This window comes from Pseudorca crassidens, chromosome 1, assembly GCF_039906515.1.
Source record: "Pseudorca crassidens isolate mPseCra1 chromosome 1, mPseCra1.hap1, whole genome shotgun sequence".
NCBI classification, from domain to species: Eukaryota; Metazoa; Chordata; class Mammalia; order Artiodactyla; family Delphinidae; genus Pseudorca; species Pseudorca crassidens.
In genome coordinates, this window is record NC_090296.1 from 14,383,964 (window position 1) to 14,406,451 (window position 22,488).

A 22,488-nucleotide genomic window follows, 5' to 3' on the forward strand; every position below is an offset into this window, starting at 1 on the left:
CTGACCCTCACAGCTGTTCCATGAGGAGGGGACACTCTGATTTTACCAACGAGGAAAGGAATCTCAGAGATGAAGTACCTTCTCGAGGTCATACAACCCGGAAGCAGGAGAGTTGGGGTTTAAACCTGTATTTCTCTGACTTCAGATGTTCTTCCACTGTCCACAAAAAGAGGAGACAGGTTGGGTGGTAGGGCATTTTCTAGGCTGGGAAACAGAAGACTCTGGTTCTCATTCTGACTTTGCTGTTGACTAGTAATGTAATCCCAGGCAAGTCTCTTAACCTTTCTGAGCCTCCATTTCTTCAGTTGTAAATTGGGAATTGTAACGCCTGCTGTGCCTTACACTCAAATATCAAAAATATTTGCTATGAAATTAGAAATTGGTGTGCAAATAGAAAGAGTTATTATTTAGTAACAGATTGAAAAAAGGAAAAAATATGAACAGAGAGTGGCTCTTGAGCCTCTGCTAATGAATGGCCCAGAGCTCAGGAAGAGTAATTAAAGACAACTTTGTTAATCTAAACTGCAAAGAGACTACTACAAAGGGCTTAGGGCATTGGTGTGATTTCCTAGTAAATTACTAAAACTTAAGTGAGGCAAGTCTTGCCCAGATTAATAGCTGTACAACTGTTAGTGTCCAGGTCTGAGGAGGTGTTGGTCCCATGGCACTCTGAGCTGCTCAGGGGATGGTGGGAATACTGTGTCAGGTGCTGAATTTTCACACTTTTTAAGAGGGATACTGACAAACCAAGATCATTGAGAGGAAGGTGAGCAGACACTTGGCTAAAGGCCATCGTGTGAGGATGAGGTGAGGGCTTGTGGGTATTTGGCCCCTGTCAGGGATATGGTCGTCGTTTTGTAGGCTTTGTTGGACTGTGTTTTGGAAGGTGGGTTGGCAATGTCCTGTGTAACTTGGGAAGCAGAACCAGGACCAGTGAGTGGAAGTTTGGCTCAGCATGAAAGCGATCTAAGAGTGTGAGCATCCCAGCAATGATGTGGTGTGTTTTGGAGCATTGTGGTAAGCAAGGGTCAGCTTCTAAAGTGAGTGTATAACAAGTCAGAATTACCTTTGGAAAATTCCATAGGACTAGTATACTATCTGTCAGTGAAGTTCAGCTAGTTTTTCCTCCATTTTTGGAAGAGATTATTGTTTCTTTGGCTATATACCAAATGAAATAATTGGCTCAAGTTTAGGAGCCAAGTTGTATGAAATAATAATAATAATAATTTAAACTTATCTAGTCCTTACTGTATGGCTAAGGACTTTACATATATAATTTAATTTTTTTTCTATTTATTTATTTAGTTATTTTTGGCTGCGTTGGGTCTTCAGTGCTGCATGTGGGCTTTCTCTAGTTGCAGCGAGCGGGGGCTACTCTTTGTTGCGGTGCACAGGCTTCTCATTGCGGTGGCTTCTCTTGTTGCAGAGCACAGGCTCTAGGCGTGCGGGCTTCAGCAGCTGTGGTGCGTGGGCTCAGTAGTTGTGGCTCGCGGGCTCTAGAGCACAGGCTCAGTAGTTGTGGCACACAGGCTTAGTTGCTCCGCAGCATGTGGGGTCTAATTCCCTGACCAGGGATTGAACCCATGTCCCCTGCATTGGCAGGCAGATTCTTAACCACTGCGCCACCAGGGAAGTCCCAGGACTTTACATATATAAACTTTTTTGATCATCCTAGCAATTCTCTGACATAAGGTACTGTTATTATCCCTGTTTTACAGACAAGGAAACTGAGGCACAGTTTGTTTGTTTTTTAAAACTTGATCATGGTCACCCAGCTAGTAAATGGTGGAGTTGGAATTTGGACCTAGGCAGTCAGACACTCAGAAGGCATGTGTGAATTGAATTCGCCAAAGGAAAGGCAAATTCATGTTGTTCAGTCCAGCTTACTCTGGGGCTCAGACCCACTGAGTGGATTCAGGGCAGAACTGGGTGTTTGATTTAAACATATTCTCTTCCCAAACTCTTTCCCTCTTTCTTTTCTTTTCATTTCTTTCACTCTTTCTTTCTTTCTCTCTCTCTCTCTTTTTTTTGGGGAGGTGACTAAGTACCTATATCTGAATTTATTTAAATTAGATACATGTGATATCATTCACTGAACCTCCAAACAAAGTGAGGGTCCCTACCTCTGGAATTATTCAAGTGAAGACTAGCTGATTATTTGGTAAGGATTTTATAGAAAAAGTGCCTTTATTTGGGGAACTATTGCATTAATCCTAGGTCCTGTCCAATTATTAAGGTTCTGTGATAAATTGTATAGAACCTAAATATCCAACAGTAGGGAAATGGTTAAATAAATTATGACACACTCTTCCAATGAACCAGTTTGAAGCCAGTAAGAATTGTATTTTCTAAAACTAATGGTATGGGGAAATGCTTAAAAGTAGGGAGGAAAGCCTGAAGCTATAATATATCAGCTGTTTTTAAAAAGGATGTGTGTATGTATATATATGAATATATACATATGCACATTATCTGAAAGTTGATACTTAATAATGTAGGCCAGTAGCATTCTTTTTTCTCCTTTATCATTTTCATCAAATTTGTTATAAAAGGAAGCTATTAAAATCAGTTTTACAAAATGCAGTTTTAAAGTCAGAAAACATTTTTTAAGAGATTGAATATCTAAAATATTGTTCATTTTTAGTGAAAATAAAAGAAAATAGTAATTAAGGAAAACAAAACTAGTTTTTAACTTAAAATTTGTTTCTTAGGGGATGAAAGGCTTATATAGAGCTATTTTAGCCTATTTTATCTCATCACCCCTTTGCTAAAGTTGTTTGACTCATAAATGGAAAGGAGAGAGATTATCCAGAGGTAATCCAGGAGGAACTGGGAGAGAGGATAAAGAGAAAGGGTTTGAGAGAAAACTTGTGTGTACAAGAGAAACTATTCCCCTAAAGTGGAATCCACCACAGTGGAGCGGTGAGGGAGGCACAGGCAAGCAGAGAGCTTCTCAGGTCTCTGCTGACAGTGAGGAAGGAAAGGAGGTGATGGAGCTGGACCAGGAGGAGGTGGAAGAGAAGCTCTCTGGGAGTTGACAGAAGATGGCAGCACCTCTCTCTTGTTTTTTTCTCTCCACAGCATTTTATTGTGAAAAAATTTAAAAATACAGCCAAAGTCGAAAGAAGTTTACAGTGAGCACTCATATAACCATGCCCTACGTTCTACCATTGATGTTTCTGTGCTTGCCTTGTTACATACGTGTCCATTTGGCTGTCTACCCACCCATCTTAATTTTTGGATGCGTTTCAAAGTAAATTGCAGAAATCAATACACTGCCCCCTAAATACTTCAACGTGCATATCATTGGCTAGAGTTCAAGATTTGCTTATTTTTTTCTTTTGATTTAAAATTTACTTACAGTGTAATAATCGACATCTTTATTTGCTGAGTTTTGATAAATGCATATACCTGTGTAACCCAGACACCTATGAAAATAGAGGACATTACTATGACCCCAAGAAGTTTCCCCAGGCTCCCTTCCACTCAGTCCACACCCCACCTCCCTAGAGAAGATTACCATTCTAATTTTTTTCCACCATCAATTAGTATGGTCTATTCTGGAATTTCATATAAATGGAATCATATAGTACGTGCTCCATTGTGTCTGGCTCCTTTCACTCGGCATAATGTTTTTGAGTTTCATCCATGCTGTGGCATTTATCGGTAGTTTGTTCCTCTTTCCTGGTGGGAGTACCATACCACAATTTGTTTATCCATTCTTCTATTGATGGACACCTGGACTTTTTCCAGTGTTTGGCTGTTACGAATAAAGCTGCTGAGAACATTTGTGCACAGCTCTTTGTGTAGACCTGTGGTTTCCTTTTTCTTGGGTAAATACCTAGGAATAGAATTGCTAGGTCATAGGGTAAGGTCTGCGTTTAGTTTTTTTAAGAAACTGCCAGACCTTTTCCCAAAGTGATTGTACCAGTTTACATTCCCACCAACAGCATATGAGAGTCCCGGTTACTCCACAGAGCATTTGCCAGCATTTGGTATTGTCAGTCCTTTTAATTTTAGCTGTCTGGTGGGCCTGTGCTGTATCTCACTGTTTTAATTGCTTTTCCTTGATGACTAATGATGTTGACCACTTTATGTGCTTATTGGTCATTCATATCTTCTGTGACATTTCTGTTCAGATCTTTTGCCCATTTTTTAATTGGGTTGTTTGTATAACATACATACAGAAAAGTGTGCACAGTTTTCCTTAGCTTTTGTGCACATATTCAGTAGTCTTGTGTTTAACTCTGGGGACGCCTACATGATCCATAAAAGCATTTCAGAACCCAGCCTCTTTTCCTGTAGAGGAGAAAATAGCCAAATGTAATTTTATTTGACATACTTTGTTTCAGGATTAAAAAAAGAATCTTAGACCTCTCTGTTATCTTAAGCAGGGACACAGGGCAGTACTGAGAAAAAGGGACTGGTCTAGGAGACAGATGACATAGTGTCACCTGAGGTCTCAGCGTCCTCATCTAGGAATGGTGTAAAAGAGGAGATGATTTCCGCCTTGCCTGTCACACATGATTGGGGTGTTCAAATGACACAATGTATGGGACGGTGCTGTACAAAGCTGCAGGAGAATATAAGTTACTAAGATCTGGAAGACAGGCATGATCTTAAATTCATGAGACATAAACAAAGAGTCATGTTAGAGGAATAAGTCAAACAGGCAGAAAAAGTTAGCAGCTAATCCTCGTGCTTCTCTAAATAGAAGCAGTTTGAAGGGAAGGTGAATTTGAATATATGCAGTTAACTTGCAGAACAAGAGTGTGTCTGCTGGGCCTTCAGTCATTTGGATCCAGGGCACATGTTCTCTCAGTAACTTGTTTTCTTTTTCAAATATAAGATACAAGAGGAAAGGAGACTCCTGCCTTGGCATTAACCCTAGGAAGCAGTGTATATCTTGGGAGGGGACTTCCACAGAAAAGAAGCGGTCACACAAGCATGTCGAGCGCTACTTTACAAAGAAGAGTGTGGGATTAATGAACATTGACGGAGTTGCCATTAGCAGTAAAACTGAACCTCCCTCATCAGAGTCGATCTCATTTATCCCAGTGAAGGGTGCAGAGGATGTGGTTTCCCCTGTTACAACCTGGTTGAACCCTCTGGGGATTTATGATGAAGCCACCACGCAGTGGTTGCAAGGCCGGGGTCCTTCAGAGCAAGAATCCAAGCAGCCAGATTCACAGCCCAACAGAGAGAACGTGCTTCTCAAGGCCAAGGTGGAGGAGTTTAACAGGAGGGTTTGGGAGAATCCTCGGGACATTCAGCTGTGGATGGCATTTGTTGCTTTTCAGGTAAGTATCGCTGTCCCAGTTCTCTTACCTTAGAATGACGGTCATAATTTGGGGCACTGATTTACTCTGCAGTGATTTTTGAGCTCCTAGGAGGAACCCTGGTGCCGGGCCTCTAAAGATAACTAGAATTCAGCCCTCGCCTTGAGTTTACTCAAAGCCCCGTGAGGGAGGATAAATGCAATCTGGGGTAATAAACGCTATAACATCTAATTTGGGGATGGAATGAGGGGGTGACTTGCCACTAGGGAGTAAGAAATGGCTTCCAAGGGATGGTGAAACTTGAACAGAATCGTGAAAGAACAGTAGATGCTAACCAGGCAGGGGGAGGCGTTCCTGAAATACAAACAGCACATGCGAAGTGCACAGAACTGCAAAGAGGGGCTGCCCGTGGAATGACGTAGTTAGAGCTGTGTGCTCCCCTTCTGGAACACATGGATTTGTCTTCGTCCCACTTATCTTTTTGAACCACTTATATAATTATCATATTTGTCCTACATTTGGCTGTGTTATTGGTAAAACTGGCTCTTCAGAAAAGGTTTTCAAGACATTGCATGCTAGTTATTGATACATAAATCTAAGTTTAAAATGACAGAGAGTGGATAGGTAAATTAGGTGAACTAAACTCGAGATCAAACATGTCTGAATAACAATTCATTTTGAGAGGTGAGAAACCGTTTGGGGCTTATAAGTCACTCTACAAGCAGCCTTGAAATCCTGAGGGTCCCCCACTTCCATTTGCATTTGTAAATCGGTGTTTTTGTTGTTGAGGACGAGGTCATGAGGAGTCCGGGCCTGTATGCCATCGAGGAAGGACAGCAGGAAAAGCGGAAGCGGTCCCTGAAGCTGGTTCTGGAGAAGAAGCTGGCCATTCTGGAACGGGCCGTGGAAAGCAACCCGAGCAGCGTGGATCTGAAACTTGCCAAGCTGCAGCTCTGCACCGAGTTCTGGGAGCCCTCCACTCTGGTCAAAGAGTGGCAGAAACTGATATTTTTACATCCCAACAATACAGCCCTTTGGCAGAAATACCTTTTATTTTGCCAGAGCCAGTTTAGCACCTTTTCCATATCAAAAATTCAGAGTCTTTATGGAAAATGCTTGAGTACTTTGTCTGCTGTTAAGGACGGCAGCATCTTGTCTCACCCTGAGCTGCCTGGCACTGAGGAGGCCATGTTTGGTAAGGAGATGATGACCAGATCCTCTTACGCGGGAGGAGCTGTACTTTCTTTTGGCTAACTTGAAAATGAAGATTTATTTTTGGTTTATTTTAGGAATGTCTAAATCGATAAAACTGATTTTTAAAAAAGGTATTATGACTCCTTTTGATAACAGGTTCTCCCCCTCCAGCTTCTTGGTGGTGGGGCATTAGAGCCAGTAGGGCTCGGAAAATATCACCAGACTAGAAGTTCCAACTTTTCTACTTGTTAATCAGGTAAATGTAGTCAAGTCTCTTAACTGCTTTGGCTGTTGGTGGCCTTATCTGTTGAGATGCCTGCACTGCTCATCTGACCCATTATAGCATAGGGTCTGAGGCACTACTGTGTGCGGGTTGCCCTGACTGGCTGACATCACTGATAGGTATAGGTTTTTGGTATTATTATACTGTTACCATTTTTGGCAGGTCCTGAAGGAGACTAGAATATAAATTTTGTCCAGTAATGAGGCACGGGAGACTGCATGTTATACAGGAGCTGGAGAGTGTCACTCTTGACTTGAATCCTGAGTTTGCCCTTCATGGGTTCTGGTGTGACCTTGGATAGGTTCCTTAACCTGTTTGAGCTCTAGTTTCTCCCTCAGCAGCAATAGTACAATACCTGCTTTACCTGATTGTTGCGCACGTCAGCTGAGATAATATATGGTGAGTCTAGCTCAGGGTCCGGCATGTAGCAGGCGTTTATTTGATCAAATCCCTGCTATCGAATAGTGCTGCTAATTTCTAAAGATAGAAATATATTGCTCTAGAAATAATAAGCATTTACTCCACTGACTTAAAAGAGTCTCATGTTTGATATCCTTTGTGATGAGCTCAAATAGCTTAATGGTATTTAGTAGATGGAATTGTACCACAGTTTAAATGAACTGAAATTTTCAAACATGGAACCCTGATTTGTTTACAGCGGACTGAGTACACCATGAAAATTGCTGGTGAATAATGCCATCTAGTGATCAGTTGAGTACAGATCTTTGCTTTCTGATAAGAAATCTATGACGCCATCCTTTTCCTAGAATTTTTCTCGTATTAATGAGCTTTGAGTATTTGATAACCAATATTCAGACCATCCTCTTGCCTTATTTTATTGTTACTATTAGTACTCTGTGATAGTTTCACATAAAAATGAGAATGTACTTTCATTGCAGTACCATCTGAGTCCTTTAAAATCAGGACATGTATGTCTCACAGCTTTGAAAATATTAAGTCACTAAATTTCAGGGAAAAGATGTTCTGGGTGTTGAACTGCATGTCTGTAGGAGTTATGTTCTCTCCCTTTTTGGGTGTTAACCAGGGTTCTCCCCCTTTGCTCTCCCTGCCTGCAGCCCTCTTTCTTCAGCAGTGCCACTTTCTGCGGCAGGCTGGTCACTCCGAGAAGGCCGTCTCTCTGTTCCAGGCCATGGTTGACTTCACCTTCTTCAAACCCGACAGTGTGAAAGACCTGCCTACCAAAGGACAGGTGCGAGTCCTGCTTGAGTCCCCCCCACCCCGTCTCCATCTCTATCTCTCTCCCCCTCTCCCTCTTTCGTGGGGGTGTGTGGATAATGGGAGGTGGTGGTCGTATTTTTAGAATATTTATATCCTCCTTTACATCAGTCCTGTTGAGGATTGTTCCTCAGAAATATTCTGGCAATGCAAGGAAAATTCCATAATGAAAGTAGTGAAACATGGAGAGAGGAAAGACGATCCCTCTGCCTCCCCAAATATAAAGGTTCACTTATGTTCCTTTTTTTCCCTTACTTAACTGCCCGTGTTTAAGTGCTAGTTGCCCCCGCCCTCCAGGCAGGCAGTTGTCATGCCCTGTAAACTGTGGTCCTCTCTCCTGCTTGCGTGCACTCTAATCTGGGTCTCGCGTCTCTCCCCCGGTTAACCTTTCCACCACCTAAAATCTTGCTGGAGTTGCAAGTGGAGTTGCAAGCACATGTTGGTGCTTTGTCAACACCGATCCTAACTGGGGGTGGGTAGGGCTGGGGGGGTTAGTCATTTAGAAGATGAGTGAACATTGCCAATATTCGTGATGTGAAGCAATAAAAAAAACTAACTGTAGAACTATCCAAATAAGACAACCTTCTTTTCCCTTTTTCCACTCAAGAAAACTGAGTTTTCTACTCAGCAAAGAGGGTCTGATGAGAGATGGATTGGACATCTGAATTTATGGTGAACTTTCAAAGGTCTTTGGTGACAGGCTATGGTCTCCATCTTGTGGAGCTTTCATGAACTGCCTGTAAAGACTTTTTATCATCCTTATTTTTAACCTTTTTTTCCTAGACAAAATTGGGTTAAAGAATATTGGTTAGTATTGGTATAACTGATTATTAGTATAATAAGCCAGATAGCACAGTTACTTTAAGACACATTTTGCTGTTTGAAGAACCTGCTGTGCCGCAGAAGTGGTTCTTAACCTCTCTGTGGAGCCTGGGGTGTGTGCTGGGGGTCAGGAACAGAATTTCCCTCACCCCCACCCCTCTGCTGACACCCTCTGGGGTGGGAGCAGTTGCTGATGGGCTTGGGGGGCGCTGCCCAGGACAGAAGCATCACCCAGGACTGGCCCACGCACTTGAGGCTTTAAATACTCTGGAGGGCATGACCACACCTCAGCTTAACACGTGTTCCCAGCACACGGTAGGGACCAGTGCTTGTTGGCACAGAGCTGACGGTGGTGGGCACCCAGTGAATAAGAGATCTGTGATTTCAAAGCATGTGTATGACAACTTTGAAGCTTTTGTTTAATGACATTCCATACCTTTGTAACTGAGAGACATTGTTACCATAAACAGAGTAGTACAACAGAAAACAGGCAGAGTCTGGGATTACTGGTCTTCTGTGGAATAAATGAATTGGTTATAACCATTCATCACACTTAAAAAAAAAAAAAAAAACCTTCTTTTTCTTGACTGCGCTTCTGCCATCCCTTCTTATTATAAGAGCAAATCCTGTAAAGAGGGAGTGTAGTCCTCGCGGTTCCCCTGGCCGAGGTGGCTGCCTGCACTCGAGCGCAGGGCCTGGCCCTCCTGTGGCTCTCCTGGTTGCAGACTGGGGCTCAGGCTGCGTCATCCTGCCGCTCCTGCCCTTTGAAGCCTGCTCGTTCTTCTTCAAGAGGTTTCTTGCAAAAGCTTTCATTGAACAGGTTACTGGCTCACTTTTTTTTTTTTTTAAATATTTATTTATTTATTTGGTTGCACTGGGTCTCCTTAGTTGCGGCTTGCCAGCTCCTTTAGCTGCAGCTCACGGACTCCTTAGTTGTGGCATGCCATCTCTTAGTTGCGGCATGTGGGATCTAGTTCCCTGACCGGGGATCGAACCCAGGCCCCTGCATTGGGAGCGTGGAGTCTTAACCACTGCACCACCAGGGAAGTCCCTACTGGCCAACTTTCAAAGTCCCGATTGTCAGGTGATGACATATTCAGTTTCCTGTTCATGAAGTGTTCACGTTTGTTCCATAGGGAATTGCTGCTGCCAAACTGCCCCCACACGCTGCAGGCCTGGTGGCCAGATGACTGAGGGAGGGACCAGGCTTTACCCTGCAGGCCTGTTTGTTCGCTGGGTGCCAGCCATGTTCAGCTGTCTCCCAGCAAACATTTATTGAGTCCCTCCTGTGTGTTGGGCACAGTGCCAGGTGCTGGGAATTTACTGTAATTGAGATGTGGTCCTGACCTCAAGAGCTCACAGTCTGTCCTGTTAAAACTTTGGTAATATAATATTGTAAATCAACTGTCATTCTATTTAAAGAAAAGACTTTGATTCTCCTTCCCCTCCAAAGGTCTTGAAAGCAACATGACTTCAGGTATCAGTTAGGGGGCCCAGTGGCATTCAGGGAACTGGCAGTGCCACTGTCCCTGGTCAGACTGGCCTACCAGGGTCAGAACCGGCAAATCGTCCTTCTCCCACCCAGCTGCAGGTCCCTCTTCGTGGGCTTGGCCGGTCTTTCTGTAACTAACCTCAGAGGTGTCGTCCCATCACCTTGTGCCATGTTCTGTTTGTTAGAAGCCGCTGGGCCCACCCCACACTCAAGGGTGTGAATACTTCAAGGGAGGGGAGGGCCACGGGGGCCTCTCTTGGTGGCTGCCTGTCACACGAATTGTTTTTTCTGTTTTGTGTATCGTATATCTACTCCCAGGACTGATGACAGGCAAGATTTCAAGAATCATAAGCCCCTCTTATGCCAGTCAGCACTGATTTTGCCCAGTGACTTAGCAGTTCTGTACAAGGTAGGCTAACCTCTGTGTCTTAAACCTGAACAGGTAGAATTCTTTGAGCCCTTTTGGGACAGTGGAGAGCCCAGGGCCGGGGAGAAGGGCGCCCGAGGCTGGAGAGCGTGGATGCAGCAGCAGGAGCGGGGCGGCTGGGTGGTCGTCAGCCCAGGTAAGGCGCCTCTCAGTTGAGATGCTCTGCCTTTTCCTTCCAGAATTTGTTTTCACGTCTTCACGGGTTATTTGTTTGTAGGTGTGAGCTATTTATCAGTAGCTTAAGAACACTGTGCAAACATCAAAGTGTCAAAAACTCATGAAGTAACTGACCTGGGAGAAAGACTGTTTCTTCCCCTTAGAGATTTTAAAGCAGTTGACTGCCGTTGCCCTCCTTTAGTCCATACACTCTTGAGGGTTGAATTTCTTTCCAGAGGAAGTAATTTTCATTTTGTAGGTTGCTTCTGATTAGTAATTTTGTTACTGATCCCCTGCTCTCCCTCCTCCCATTTTTGTGTGTGTTTAAGACTGTCTTTTCGTTTTCTTGGCAATGTACAGACCAACAGATTATTTGAAAAATACTTGCCTTTTTAGGAATACTATAATTATTTTTTATTTATTTATTTTTTTTTACTATAATTATTAACTAGCATTTATACAGTAGTCATCCTAAGGGACTCCAAAGTATTTTCCAGATTTGTATTCTTCAAGACAGCATTGACCAACAGAAATATAATTCAAGTCACATATGTAACTTCACATTTTCTGGTAGTCACGTTAAAAAAGTGAAAAGAAAGAGGTGAAATTAATTTTGATAATGTTATTTTGTTTAACCTAGTATATCAGAACATGAACATTTCAACATGTAATCAATTTAAACAAATTAATGAGATATTTTGCCTTCTTTTTTTTCCATACAAAGACTTTGCCATCTCGTGTATATTTTATACTTACAGCACATCTCAGTTCAGACCAGCCACTTTCAGGTGCTTGATAGCCTCATACTGTGGCTACTGAATTGGACAGCACAGCTCTCAGCTATTCAGGAATTGCTTCACTTTCTGGTTTTGTTGAAAGTGTGAGGGGGAGAGAGCCCAGACTCGGCCAGCCTCTTCTCACAGGTGTGACCTTTCTGGGCCTTGGTTTCTTCATCCGTGGCATGGAAGCTTTGGATTAGCTAAGGTCTGCGTGGCAGCGCAGAGCTCCAGGCCAGGTGGCATCCCTGCCTCCACTAAGGCAGGTTGGGTGGGGGGGACCGTCAGGTGTTTGGGGTGACTCTGCTCTGGGCAGCACTGTCTGGTGATGGTCATGCTTCACCTATGCTGTCAAAGGCTCAGCTGTTTTGACTTCTCTTGAGTGTCCTTTCCTAAAAGAACTGGCACTGTTCTTCAGGCTGACCTCAGTGGTTTCATATATGAAAACAATAACATGCAGGGAAAAATGGAAGTAGGTGTTGCACTTTTAGCCACTGAGTCTGCGAGACCACATGAAGAATTACGAACATAGGTCTTTGGGTAATAAATCTTCTTTCTCTGAGTGACCGACTCAGCATGGTTCTGTGTTTTCAGCTTGTTTTTGTTTCTGTGTTTTGTGAATGAGCAAGACTCTTAGACTGCATGGAATCTACGTTCTAAAGTTTACCGTATTCTGCAGTTCTATGAGGATAGAGTTCTCATAGCAGTGTCCAGAGACCAAGTTAACATTACTTCTCTGATAAATGTCCAAATGTCTAATCGTCACTCATAATCAGATGTAAAGTTAATTTTCTCAGAAAGGTAACCCCAGTGTTGAAACCTTGATTTTTAGTATCAAGTTAGGGACATATGTTGGTGCTAATATTCCTGCAAAGTTTCCATTATAGAGAAAATTCAATGAATTTCTTTCTAATGAATATAATGGGAGTACGCAAAACCCCAGCAGCATCAGGAGAAAGGTTGAAAGATTCTTGTTTTCAGAAAACTAGTGGATAATTATTTTTGGTTTTGTTTTATTTTTAAGTTTTTGGTTCATCAGGACAGGGCTGGCATTTAGAGAGTGGCTGGTGTTTCTCATTGATTCTGAAGTACTTCTTCATATGGTACAACTTATTTCTCCTTGCTTACCCTCGCTTCCTGTTAGGCTGTGATTGTTACGTATATACATCTGTCCACAACCATGTAACTTTTTGAATTACTGATGTAATAAATTCTGGTATCTAAGTCTGATATGTAGCTCACAAGGGTAATTTCTCTTATAGTAAGTTTCTCAGCGTGATTAAAGGATTACTTCAAATGTAGACCTTTAGAAGAAGGTGATAAATAGTTAAATTTGTTTTCTTCTTTGAGGAATTCAGAAGAGCATTGGGTAGAATATTGGGTTTTAAATGCTGGTACACGTATCATGCATTTCGATTTTTTGAGATTTTTGCTTGTTTGTTATTTATTTTGAAATACTTATAAACTCACAAGAAGTTGGGAAAAAAAATACACAGGGAGGTTTTGTGCACCCTTCACCCAGCTGCCCCCAGTGGTAGTGCTGCAGACAGTAGCACAGCCAGGAAATCGATGCTGGTACAATCCACAGAGTTTATTCAGATTTCACTGGTTTGACAGCCACTCGTCTTTGCCTGTGTTTGTTTCGTACTTTACGGTTTTACCACATGTGCAGCTTCACGTAACCACAATCAAGATACAGAACCACTGCATCGCCACAGGGCCCCCTATGCTGTACCTTTCTTGCCACACCTCCTCCCCGCTCCCCCCACTCCTACCACTGATCTGTTCTCCATGTCTATTATTATATTTCTGTGTTATTTCACCTCTGTTTATATAAATGGGATCACATGGCATGTAACTCTTTTCAACATTTTTTATTGTAAAACACACACAAAATTTACCATCTTAACTATTTTTAAGTGTACAGTTCAGTGACATTAATTACATTCAGACACTTGTGCGACCATCATCACCTCTATCCATCTCCTCAACTTTTTCATTTTCTCCAGCTGCAACTCTATACCCATTAAGTATTAACTCTCTATTCCTCTCCTCTCTCCCTAGCCCCTGACAGCCACCACTCTACTTTCTGTCTCTATGAATCTGACTACTTTAAGAACGTCATATAAGTGGAATCATTCAATATTTGTTGTTCTGTGATTGCTTATTTCACTTAGTGTAATGTCTTCAGGGTTCATACAGTATGAAGCATGTGTCAATATGTCTTTGCTTTTTAAGGCTGGATAATTTTCCGTTGTATGTATACACCACATTTTATTTCTCTCTCCATCTATGGATGGACACTTGGATTGCTTCACCTTTTGGCAGCTGTGAATAATACTGCTGTGAACGTGGATACACAAACACCTGTTTGAGTCCCTGCTTTCAGCTCTTCGGGGTGTATACCCAGAAGTGGAATTGACAGATCATATGGTAGTTCTGGGTTTGATTTTTGAGGATCCATCATACTGTCTTCCACATCAGCTGCACCATTTTACATCCCCACCACCAGTGCACGAGGGTTCCAGTTTCTTCACATCCTCACTAACAGTTGTTTTCTGTGTAACTTTTTAAGATTGCCTTTTACTCACTTAGCAGAATTCCCCTGAGATCCGTCCATACTGTTGCATGTGTCAGCAGTTTCTTCATATTTATTGCTTAGCAGTGCCCATGGCATAGATGTACCACAGTTTGTTTCTCTGTTCACCCTCTGTAGGACAGTTGGATTGTTGCCAGTTTTTGGCTGTTATGAATAAAACTGCTGTGGGCATTAATGTATAGGTTTTTGTGTGAACATAGGTTTTCATTTTTCTGGGATCAGCACGAGGAATACAGTTTCTGGGTCTTACGTTAAGTGCAGTTTAGTTTTATAAGAAACCGCCCAACTGTTTTCTGGGTGGCTGCACCATTTTACATACTCTGTTTGTTTATTTTTAAATATTGAACTTTACAGAAGACTCAGACTTTTTTCCTTTCCTATTCTGCATGTTCAGAGTTAGGAAACAAAGTGAAATAAAGTATAGGATATCTTGGCTTGCTTTTTTTTTTAAAAAAAAGTAAACGTGTCATAATCATAGGGCCACTGGCTAAAAATTCTGATGGCTTAAGAAAATCTAAAGCAATGCTCTCATTAAATGTCATTTAGCATTCTAGAAGTGTGTTGTACAGTACAGTAGCCACTAGTGACACGTGGTTATTTTAATTAAAATTAGTTAAAATGAAATAAAATTTAAAATTCAGTTATTCTACCAGCTGCATTTCAAGTGCCCAGTAAGTCACTTGTAGCTGGTAGCTATCATATTACTCAGCGCAGAATTGGAACACTTTTGGCATCACAGAAAGTTCCACTGGGCAGTGCTGTCCTAAATATGTGTCATTCCCATTTTAATTGCTGTGATAGCATTAACAATCATCTGATTTCACCGGCTAACCTGCCGTTTTTTCCTGGGAACCTGAGTGATTATGGGAGAGTCTGTAAATGCCACTGAGTGTCGCAGAAGGCTGGGCCTGGGTCTTACCTTGGCCTTCCAGGTGCCCACCTCTGTAGCTGGAACCAGCAGGTAGATTTAAGTGTTGATGGTGGCTTTGTTTGCTGGTTAGGTGTCTAGAAGTTTGATTCTTGCCTAGATGATGACGATGATGAACCAGAAGACGACGACCAGGAAATTAAAGATAAGACTCTGCCCAGGTGGCAGATCTGGCTTGCTGCTGAGCGGTCCCGAGACCACAGACACTGGCGGCCGTGGCGCCCTGAGAAGACCAAGAAGCAGGCGGAGGAAGACTGTGAGGACCCGGAGAGGCAGGTGAGCGCTGCCTCCCGCGGGGTCTTTGCTCTGCCCCCGTTCCCCTTGGGGTTTGGCTCCCCGGAAGGAGTATGCTGGGCTCTCTGGGCACCTGCCTGGCTTGGGAGGTTCTAGCCTGCTCCTGCCTACGGAAACTCCCCTCTTTCCCGGAAACCGGGGAGACTTTCACTGGCTGCTAGTGATGGGGGAGCATCGAGGCACTCGACCTGATAGTTCTTGTCCCCGAGGAGGAGGGTCGGCTCTGGTGGTCCCCCCTTCTGGAGATTGTCTTCCAGGTTATTCAGTTAGTTTTTCACACGGAAGCCTGGGGGCTCAGGGTTTAAAAGCATGGAGTCACTGTCCTAGATTCTTCAACTGTGTCCACTTTCCCCACCCTACTCTTGGATCCTTAAAGATGGGTGGGTGGGTGTGACTCCGGAAGACAAGAGGGACAGGAATGTAGAGGCCGTGTTGGGACGGTGGGTGTCCAGCTCATCTTGCTGGGGAGGAAGTAGCATCTGTTGGGCACCTGTGCTGCCAGGCACTCAGGTTACGTCCCTCACGGCTGTTGCGTGGCTTGGCGCCTGCTACTCTGTGCCCAGTGGCCAGCAGCTTGGGAAGTTTCACATTAAACGAAAGGAAGAGATTCTATTTTGATACCTGGAATTGAGCCACTTTGACAAGATACCTACTACAGTCGACCCTTAAACAACGAGAGGGTTAGGGGCACCGAGCAACTGAAAATCCGAGTAAAACTTTGCAGTCAGCTCTCCGCATCCGTGGTTCCACAGCTGCGGATTCAACCAGCCACGGGTCATGGGGTCCTGTGGGACATGTTTAGTTAAAAAATGCATGTGTAAGTGGACCCGCCCAGTTCAAACCCGTGCTCTTCAAGCGTCTACTGTGTGCTGCTTGGCACGCGACAGGTCACAAGTACAGTCTGAGAGGTTTTACAGCAGCAAGGCTCCTGAGCTTTGACCCGCTCGCTCCCTACAAATCACGTGCCGTGAGAGTGGAGACTTTTCCCGTTTCTGTCACTGCTGCATCACCAGTGCCTGGACGAGGCTTGCCCAGTGGTGAGCGCTCAGTTAGTAGTCCTGGATGTGGAGAGTGATGCCAGAGCTTCGCCTCCAGGCAGAGGGATCAGCAGGAGTGAAGGAACCAGAGGGCTGGGGATGTTCGAGGAGTGGCCAGAATGAGAAAACAGAATTGGGAGGAAGGACGGAGGTGGCCTCTGGGCAGGAGGGAAGGGCCAGCGCCCAGGGGAATGGCTGCTCATGCGGTGACCTTCGACCTTCTGAGGCGAGCCTGCCTGTGAGGTCCCCGCCCGCCGAGCTGAAGTTTTCAGGCAGGGTGGGTGGGCTCGGTCTTTGGTGTTTGATGGCTTTACAGAGTTCATGGTCACCCTTCAGAAGTTAGTTCTCAAGGCTCAGCACTTTGGCGGTTTCCCGGAACCTCATTTTTGGAGGAACCTACTGCCGCGAACAATTTCTCTAGAAATAGAGATTTTTTTCTCTAGTCAAAGCCTGGAGGAGAAAAAGCTTTCTGATTAGTTGATGGTTTTGATGAGCTGAGTCCCAGGTAGTCCACTTTTATTGTGCTCGTGTTTTGATTTCCTCTTTGCTGAGGGCCACAGAGACCAGTCAGATAAGCAGGACCTGAGACACAGTGTAGTCCCCGTGGCCTTACATTTTAAAGTTATTACGCGAAGTCAGCTACAAACAGTTACAGTCCGTATTAGGCTCTTACAATTGCTTTCAGCATGGTCCGTTGCTCCTGCAGTTTCCTTTTTACTGTGCTGCTGTTTGTGTATTTTTGAGCGTATTTTTCATTTCCTGAAGCAATTTTATACAAAGAAACCACAAAGTAGTAAAGTTCTTCTATCTTAAAATAAAAATTTTTCACAATTGTAACTTATCAGAGTAACTAGAAAAGCAATTTTGTGTGTTCTCAGAAATGCATGTAAAGAAAAAGAAGTGAATGTGATTTTAGATTTCCTGTGAATCCGTTAGGAGACTTTGAAAGTTTCCACTTTGGTGTCCCCTCCTGTGGAGGATTCCCAGGAAGTGTGAGATGCTGCCGGCGCTGCAGGACCCCTGGCACTCACCCTCCTGCCCTCAGCTTGCCTTGGGAGGCCTCTAGCTTTTTTGCGCCTTGCAGACAGCCTAGCTCCTGTCTGTTTAAAATTTAATTTGAATAATGTTGACTCGTAAGTATATTCCTCTAAAAAGAATTGTGGAAAAAAATGTGAAGGCTTTTTTGTTTGTTGCATTCGGTCACATGATTTTGTCTTTGTTGCAGGTGTTGTTTGATGATATTGGACAGTCTCTGATCCAGCTTTCCAGCCCGGATCTTCAGTTTCGGCTGATTGCAGCCTTTCTGCAGTTCTTGGGTGTGCCTTCCGGCTTCAGCCCTCCGGCCTCCTGCCTCTATCTGGCCATGGATGAGAACAGCATCTTTGACAATGGACTTTATGATGAAAAGCCCTTGACTTTTCTCAACCTTTCATTTTCTGGCGTCAGCTGTATCGGACGCACAGACCAGCTGGGTTGCCGGCACTGGACCAGGGGTCACAGTCGAGAGGGCGAGGAGTTCATCCGCAACATCTTCCACCTCGTGATGCCTTTGTTTTCAGGCAAGGAGAGGTCTCAGCTCTGCTTCTCCTGGTTACGGTACGAGATTGCAAAGGTAACTCCGGCCTCCTCCTCCCCTGTGTGAGGACCTCATTTCCCGTCGCTGTTTGTCAGTGGGATGGCCAGGCTCTTGGTGTTCTTCAGGGCTCTGGGCCACAGCACCTCCTCCTTCGGGGACCCAAAGGCACCGGGTGTGCGGCTGCCCCTTCTGAGGGGCCACGGGGAAGAGGAGGAAGGTGGGAGTGAGTCCAGCGCGCTATTTGTTGTGTTGACTCTTTATTACCGGATGTCTGTGATTATGTGAGCAGTTAGTGTTAAGGACCAAGCTTAAGCTTAAGCCAGGTTAGAGGATTTAGGGGCTTATTAAAATAGAGAAAATAAGCTACTTACTTATGCTGCTCTTCATTATCTGCTAGAAGTTCATCTAGGGTTGACTCCTCTGCCCTCTGCTGGCCACCGGTTAGTATTGAATTATAAAACCCAAAGTTCTGATGCTTTAATTGCAGGTTGCACACACCAGGCTGTATTATTAAAATAGTGCCTGGTAAAATTTGGTGGTCGTCTGTCTTTGGAGAAGAGCATGTGGAGTATATAAGCCTTCTTTGTAGGGATTTCAGATGGAAACCTAGATGTGTTCATTTTGGGGCTCCTGTGGCCCTGGTGGAATCCTGATTTGTTTCTCGGAGAGCCTAAGTGTTTAGCAGACACGTGATAAAGGAAGGCAGTGAAGAGCCTTGTGTGGCTTCCTGCATCTGACAGTACGAAGGGATGTCTTTAATATCACAGAGCACTTGGAGTCATTCTTTTCTTTTTACCTTTAGGTCGTTTGGTGTCTGCGCACTAAAAACAAGAAGAGATTAAAATCACAAGGAAAGAACTGCAAAAAACTAGCCAAGAATCTCCTCAAGGAGCCAGACAACCGCAACAATTTTTGCCTCTGGAAGCAGTATGCGCATCTGGAGTGGTTGCTCGGCAACACAGAGGATGCCAGAAGAGTTTTCGATACAGCGCTCGGCATGGCAGGGAGCAGAGAACTGAAGGACCATGAGCTGTGTGAGCTCGGTCTCGTCTACGCCGAGCTGGAGGTGGAGCTGTTGCCGGACGTGAGAGGGGCTGCCCCAGCCCGAGCCATTCACGTATTGACCAGACTGACCGAGAATGGGGCCTACGGGCCCTACACCGGGCAAGTCTTGGCCGTTCACATTTTGAAAGCTCGGAAGGCTTATGAACACGCGCTGCAGGACTGTTTGGGGGAGAGCTGTGTCTCTGATCCAGCTCCCGCCGATTCCTTTAGCCGCCTGATTAGCCTGGTTAAATGCTTTATGCTCTTCCAGTATTTGACCATAGGGATCGACGCTGCTGTGCGGATATATGAGCAGGTATTTGCGAAACACAAGGTCTCTGTTTCCGCAGAGGGCCCTGGTCTGGAGGGCAGTGCCAGCCCCCCGAGCCTGAGCAGTGTCCTTGAGGCCGTCACCCTGATGCACACGAGCCTGCTTAGATTCCACATGAAAGTCGCCGTCTACCCTCTGGCTCCTCTGCGAGAGGCTCTCTCGGAGGCTTTAAAGTTGTATCCGGACAACCAGGTTCTTTGGAGGTCGTATGTACAGATTCAGAATAAGTCCCACAGTGCCAGTAAGACCAGAAGATTCTTCGATGCGATCACCAGGTCTGCCAAACCCTTGGAGCCGTGGTTGTTCGCAATTGAAGCTGAGAAAATGAGGAAAAGACTAGTGGAAACTGTGCAGAGGTAATTACAGAGCATCTTGTCTGTGTGTCCAGAAACCTTTATGCAATGCTTGCCATGTTCCCACCACCCACTCGGCCTCCAGAATACAGAAGTGAATGCGGCCTGGGCCTGGAACGCCTGCCGGGGGGGTTTCTCCGTGTTGTAGAAAAACATGGTGAAAAAGGAATGAGAGACTTGCAAGTAGCAACACCTTTCGTCAGAGGCTCCCGTGGCTGTCTCCTTAGGCCGTGCTTTTTGGGATCCCTGAGCATTGCTTACGGTGCATGAGTGGTGACTGCCAGGTCTTCAGGTGTCTGAGAAGGTGTAGTAAAAGCATGGGGGTAAGAACACAGGCTCTGGAGTTGGAATCTGGAGTCAAATCCCAGCTCTTCCACTTAGCAGCTGTGTGATCTTGGACAAGTCAGTTCATGTCTCCAGTAGGTTCCCCCTTCTGTAAAATGGGAATAAAGACCTGCCTCAGAGGGTTGCTGGGAAGGGTGAGTATCGAGCACAAAGAGAGTGCAGACTAATTACTAGCCTCTGTTATTATTACTGATGATAACAGTGTCATGTTTTAAATGTTTTGGTTTTTTTTTTTGGATACAGTATTTTATATCTGAAGGTTAAACGACAGGCTTGGGAACATATTGGCTTAGGCATCATTGTTCCTTCCAGAAGCTTTGTTGTTACTTCACTCTGACCTTAGAAATCGAGTGTTCAGAATTGCCTCTGAATAGTATTTCTTTCTCTTTTTTTAAATAAATAATTTTTAACTTTTATTTCCTTCCTTTCTTTCTTTCTCTTCCTTCCTTCCTCCGTCCGTCCCTCCCTCCCTCCCTCCCTTCCTTCTTTCTCCATTGGGTCTTCGTTGCTGCACGCGGGCTTTCTCTAGTTTCACTGCGGTGTGCGGCTTCTCACTGTGGTGGCTTCTCTTGTTGCGGAGCACAGGTTCTAGGTGCGTGGGCTTCAGTAGTTGTGGCTCGTGGGCTCTAGAGCGCAGGCTCAGTAGCTGCGGTGCAAGGGCTTAGTGGCTCCACGGCACGTGGGATCTTCCCGGACCAGGGATCGAACCTGTGTCCCCTGCGTGGGCAGGCAGATTATTAACCCCTGAGCCACCAGGGAGGTCCAGAATAGTATTTCAGTTTACTTGTTTTTTACTTCTTCCATCAGGATTTTATTCACTCTACTTTCAACTGAAAGGTCTTTCTTTCCCATAGGGTAGAATTTGCACTCTGCTGATGAAAGGGTAGGTTTTCCTTAGAAAACAGAGAAGCAGGGAGTTTGTGTGCCTTCTAGGCAGACCCAGTGTGGCGGAGACACCACAGCACCCTCGACGCTGGCTTCCTCTGGCCCTGGAGGAGCCACATCATACTATATCCTGCACCCCCATGTCCCCAGACCTGGCAGCAGCACTGCTTCCGACGTGCTCAGATCCAGTTGTTGCTGACGTCAGCTGTCACTGACGTATCTCTTCCCACTGCAACGTAGGTGTGGGAAGTTGTCTTGGAGTTACATGAGCTTTTGTCTTGCAGGGTAGATGGTAGAGAGGTCTACGCCACCATTCCCGAGACCGGCCTGACACATCGGATCAGAGCCCTGTTTGAAAATGCGATGCGGAGTGACTACGGCAGCCAGTGCCCCTTACTGTGGAGGATGTATTTGAATTTTTTGGTAAGAAAAGATGCGGAGTTTTTGTGTTTATGCAGAGCTCTGCCTCCTCCTTCGTAAGTGAGCGGTGCGGGTGTCCAGCAGCCCGCACCCCTCTCAGCCTTGGCTCATCCTGTGGGCATCCTGGTGGGATGACGTCAGGTCCCTCAGGACGTGGGAGGGGTCACAAGTTGCCTTTTCTACTGGGGCCTTTGGTAGAATGATAGCGAGGAGTGATGCCTGGGCTGTTCGGTGCAGCAGAATGTCACGTGGCTTTCTCCTAGTTGATGCTGTTGAGTCAACAACTTGGAAATAGTCTAAGAGCTTTCATTTGAAAGAGACCTAAATTTGTTGCTGTTCTGCCTCTAAGAATTTCCAGGTCCTGATTCTGTTTTGTTACTAAAAGATAAGATTCAATCTGGAATGTGGTTTTTAAAATAGACCTTTCCAAAGCAACTTTGTTTTTACTTAAAAGTACCACAGTAATTGAATATGGCGAGATGCCATTTAGTTTTGTTAATGTGTTGTGCAGGCTGAAAGGTGGTTCCTGGGCTTCATTCCTGGAGTCTTGAATTGTCTTTGCCTTTGCTTAAAGGCTTGGCACTGGGCTGGGCCTCCTTTACTATAATACATCTACTGCTAAGTTGCATGCTTTTTTAGAAACAATCTTCTAGGCCACTTGAGTGTTGTTTAGCTCAAGGCTATTGAATCATATCACAGTGACCTCCATTGAATATTGTACCTTTCAGAAGTCAGGAGTGACCTTCCTGAAAAAGAAGATAAATATGTATCTCTCTGATTGTTTCCATAGGATAATTTCTCAGAAGTTGATCAAAGTATTTGAACATTTCCCATTGACATTTGACAGAGTCGGGTGTAAAGAGATACATAGAGTGTAAGTTAGGGGTTAGGAGAGGTTTGGGCCTCCCCCATCCTCTTAGAGTCCAGAATTCATCGGGGAGCACCTCCCCTGACCTCTGAAAGGCCTGAGTAGCAGGGAAGGACAGATCTCAGGACAGCACACCCAGGACA

The 22,488-nt window shown here is 44.7% G+C and overlaps 1 protein-coding gene across 3 annotated transcripts in view; it reads left to right on the plus strand.

Annotated features, from left to right (window-relative positions):
• NRDE2 (NRDE-2, necessary for RNA interference, domain containing) overlaps positions 1-22,488 on the plus strand; it is a 45,672-nt gene that overhangs the window by 20,153 nt on the left and 3,031 nt on the right. For 2 of the 3 annotated variants that reach the window (XM_067727929.1, XM_067727940.1), the window contains exons 5-12: positions 4,850-5,300; positions 6,069-6,474; positions 7,833-7,966; positions 10,749-10,869; positions 15,293-15,468; positions 17,749-18,135; positions 18,902-19,830; positions 21,342-21,480. In XM_067727929.1, coding sequence (XP_067584030.1) covers positions 4,850-5,300; positions 6,069-6,474; positions 7,833-7,966; positions 10,749-10,869; positions 15,293-15,468; positions 17,749-18,135; positions 18,902-19,830; positions 21,342-21,480 — 2,743 coding nt within the window. Of the gene's footprint in view, positions 1-4,849; positions 5,301-6,068; positions 6,475-7,832; positions 7,967-10,748; positions 10,870-15,292; positions 15,469-17,748; positions 18,136-18,901; positions 19,831-21,341; positions 21,481-22,488 lie in introns of those variants that run through there. The other variant, XM_067727950.1, reaches the window with a different exon arrangement.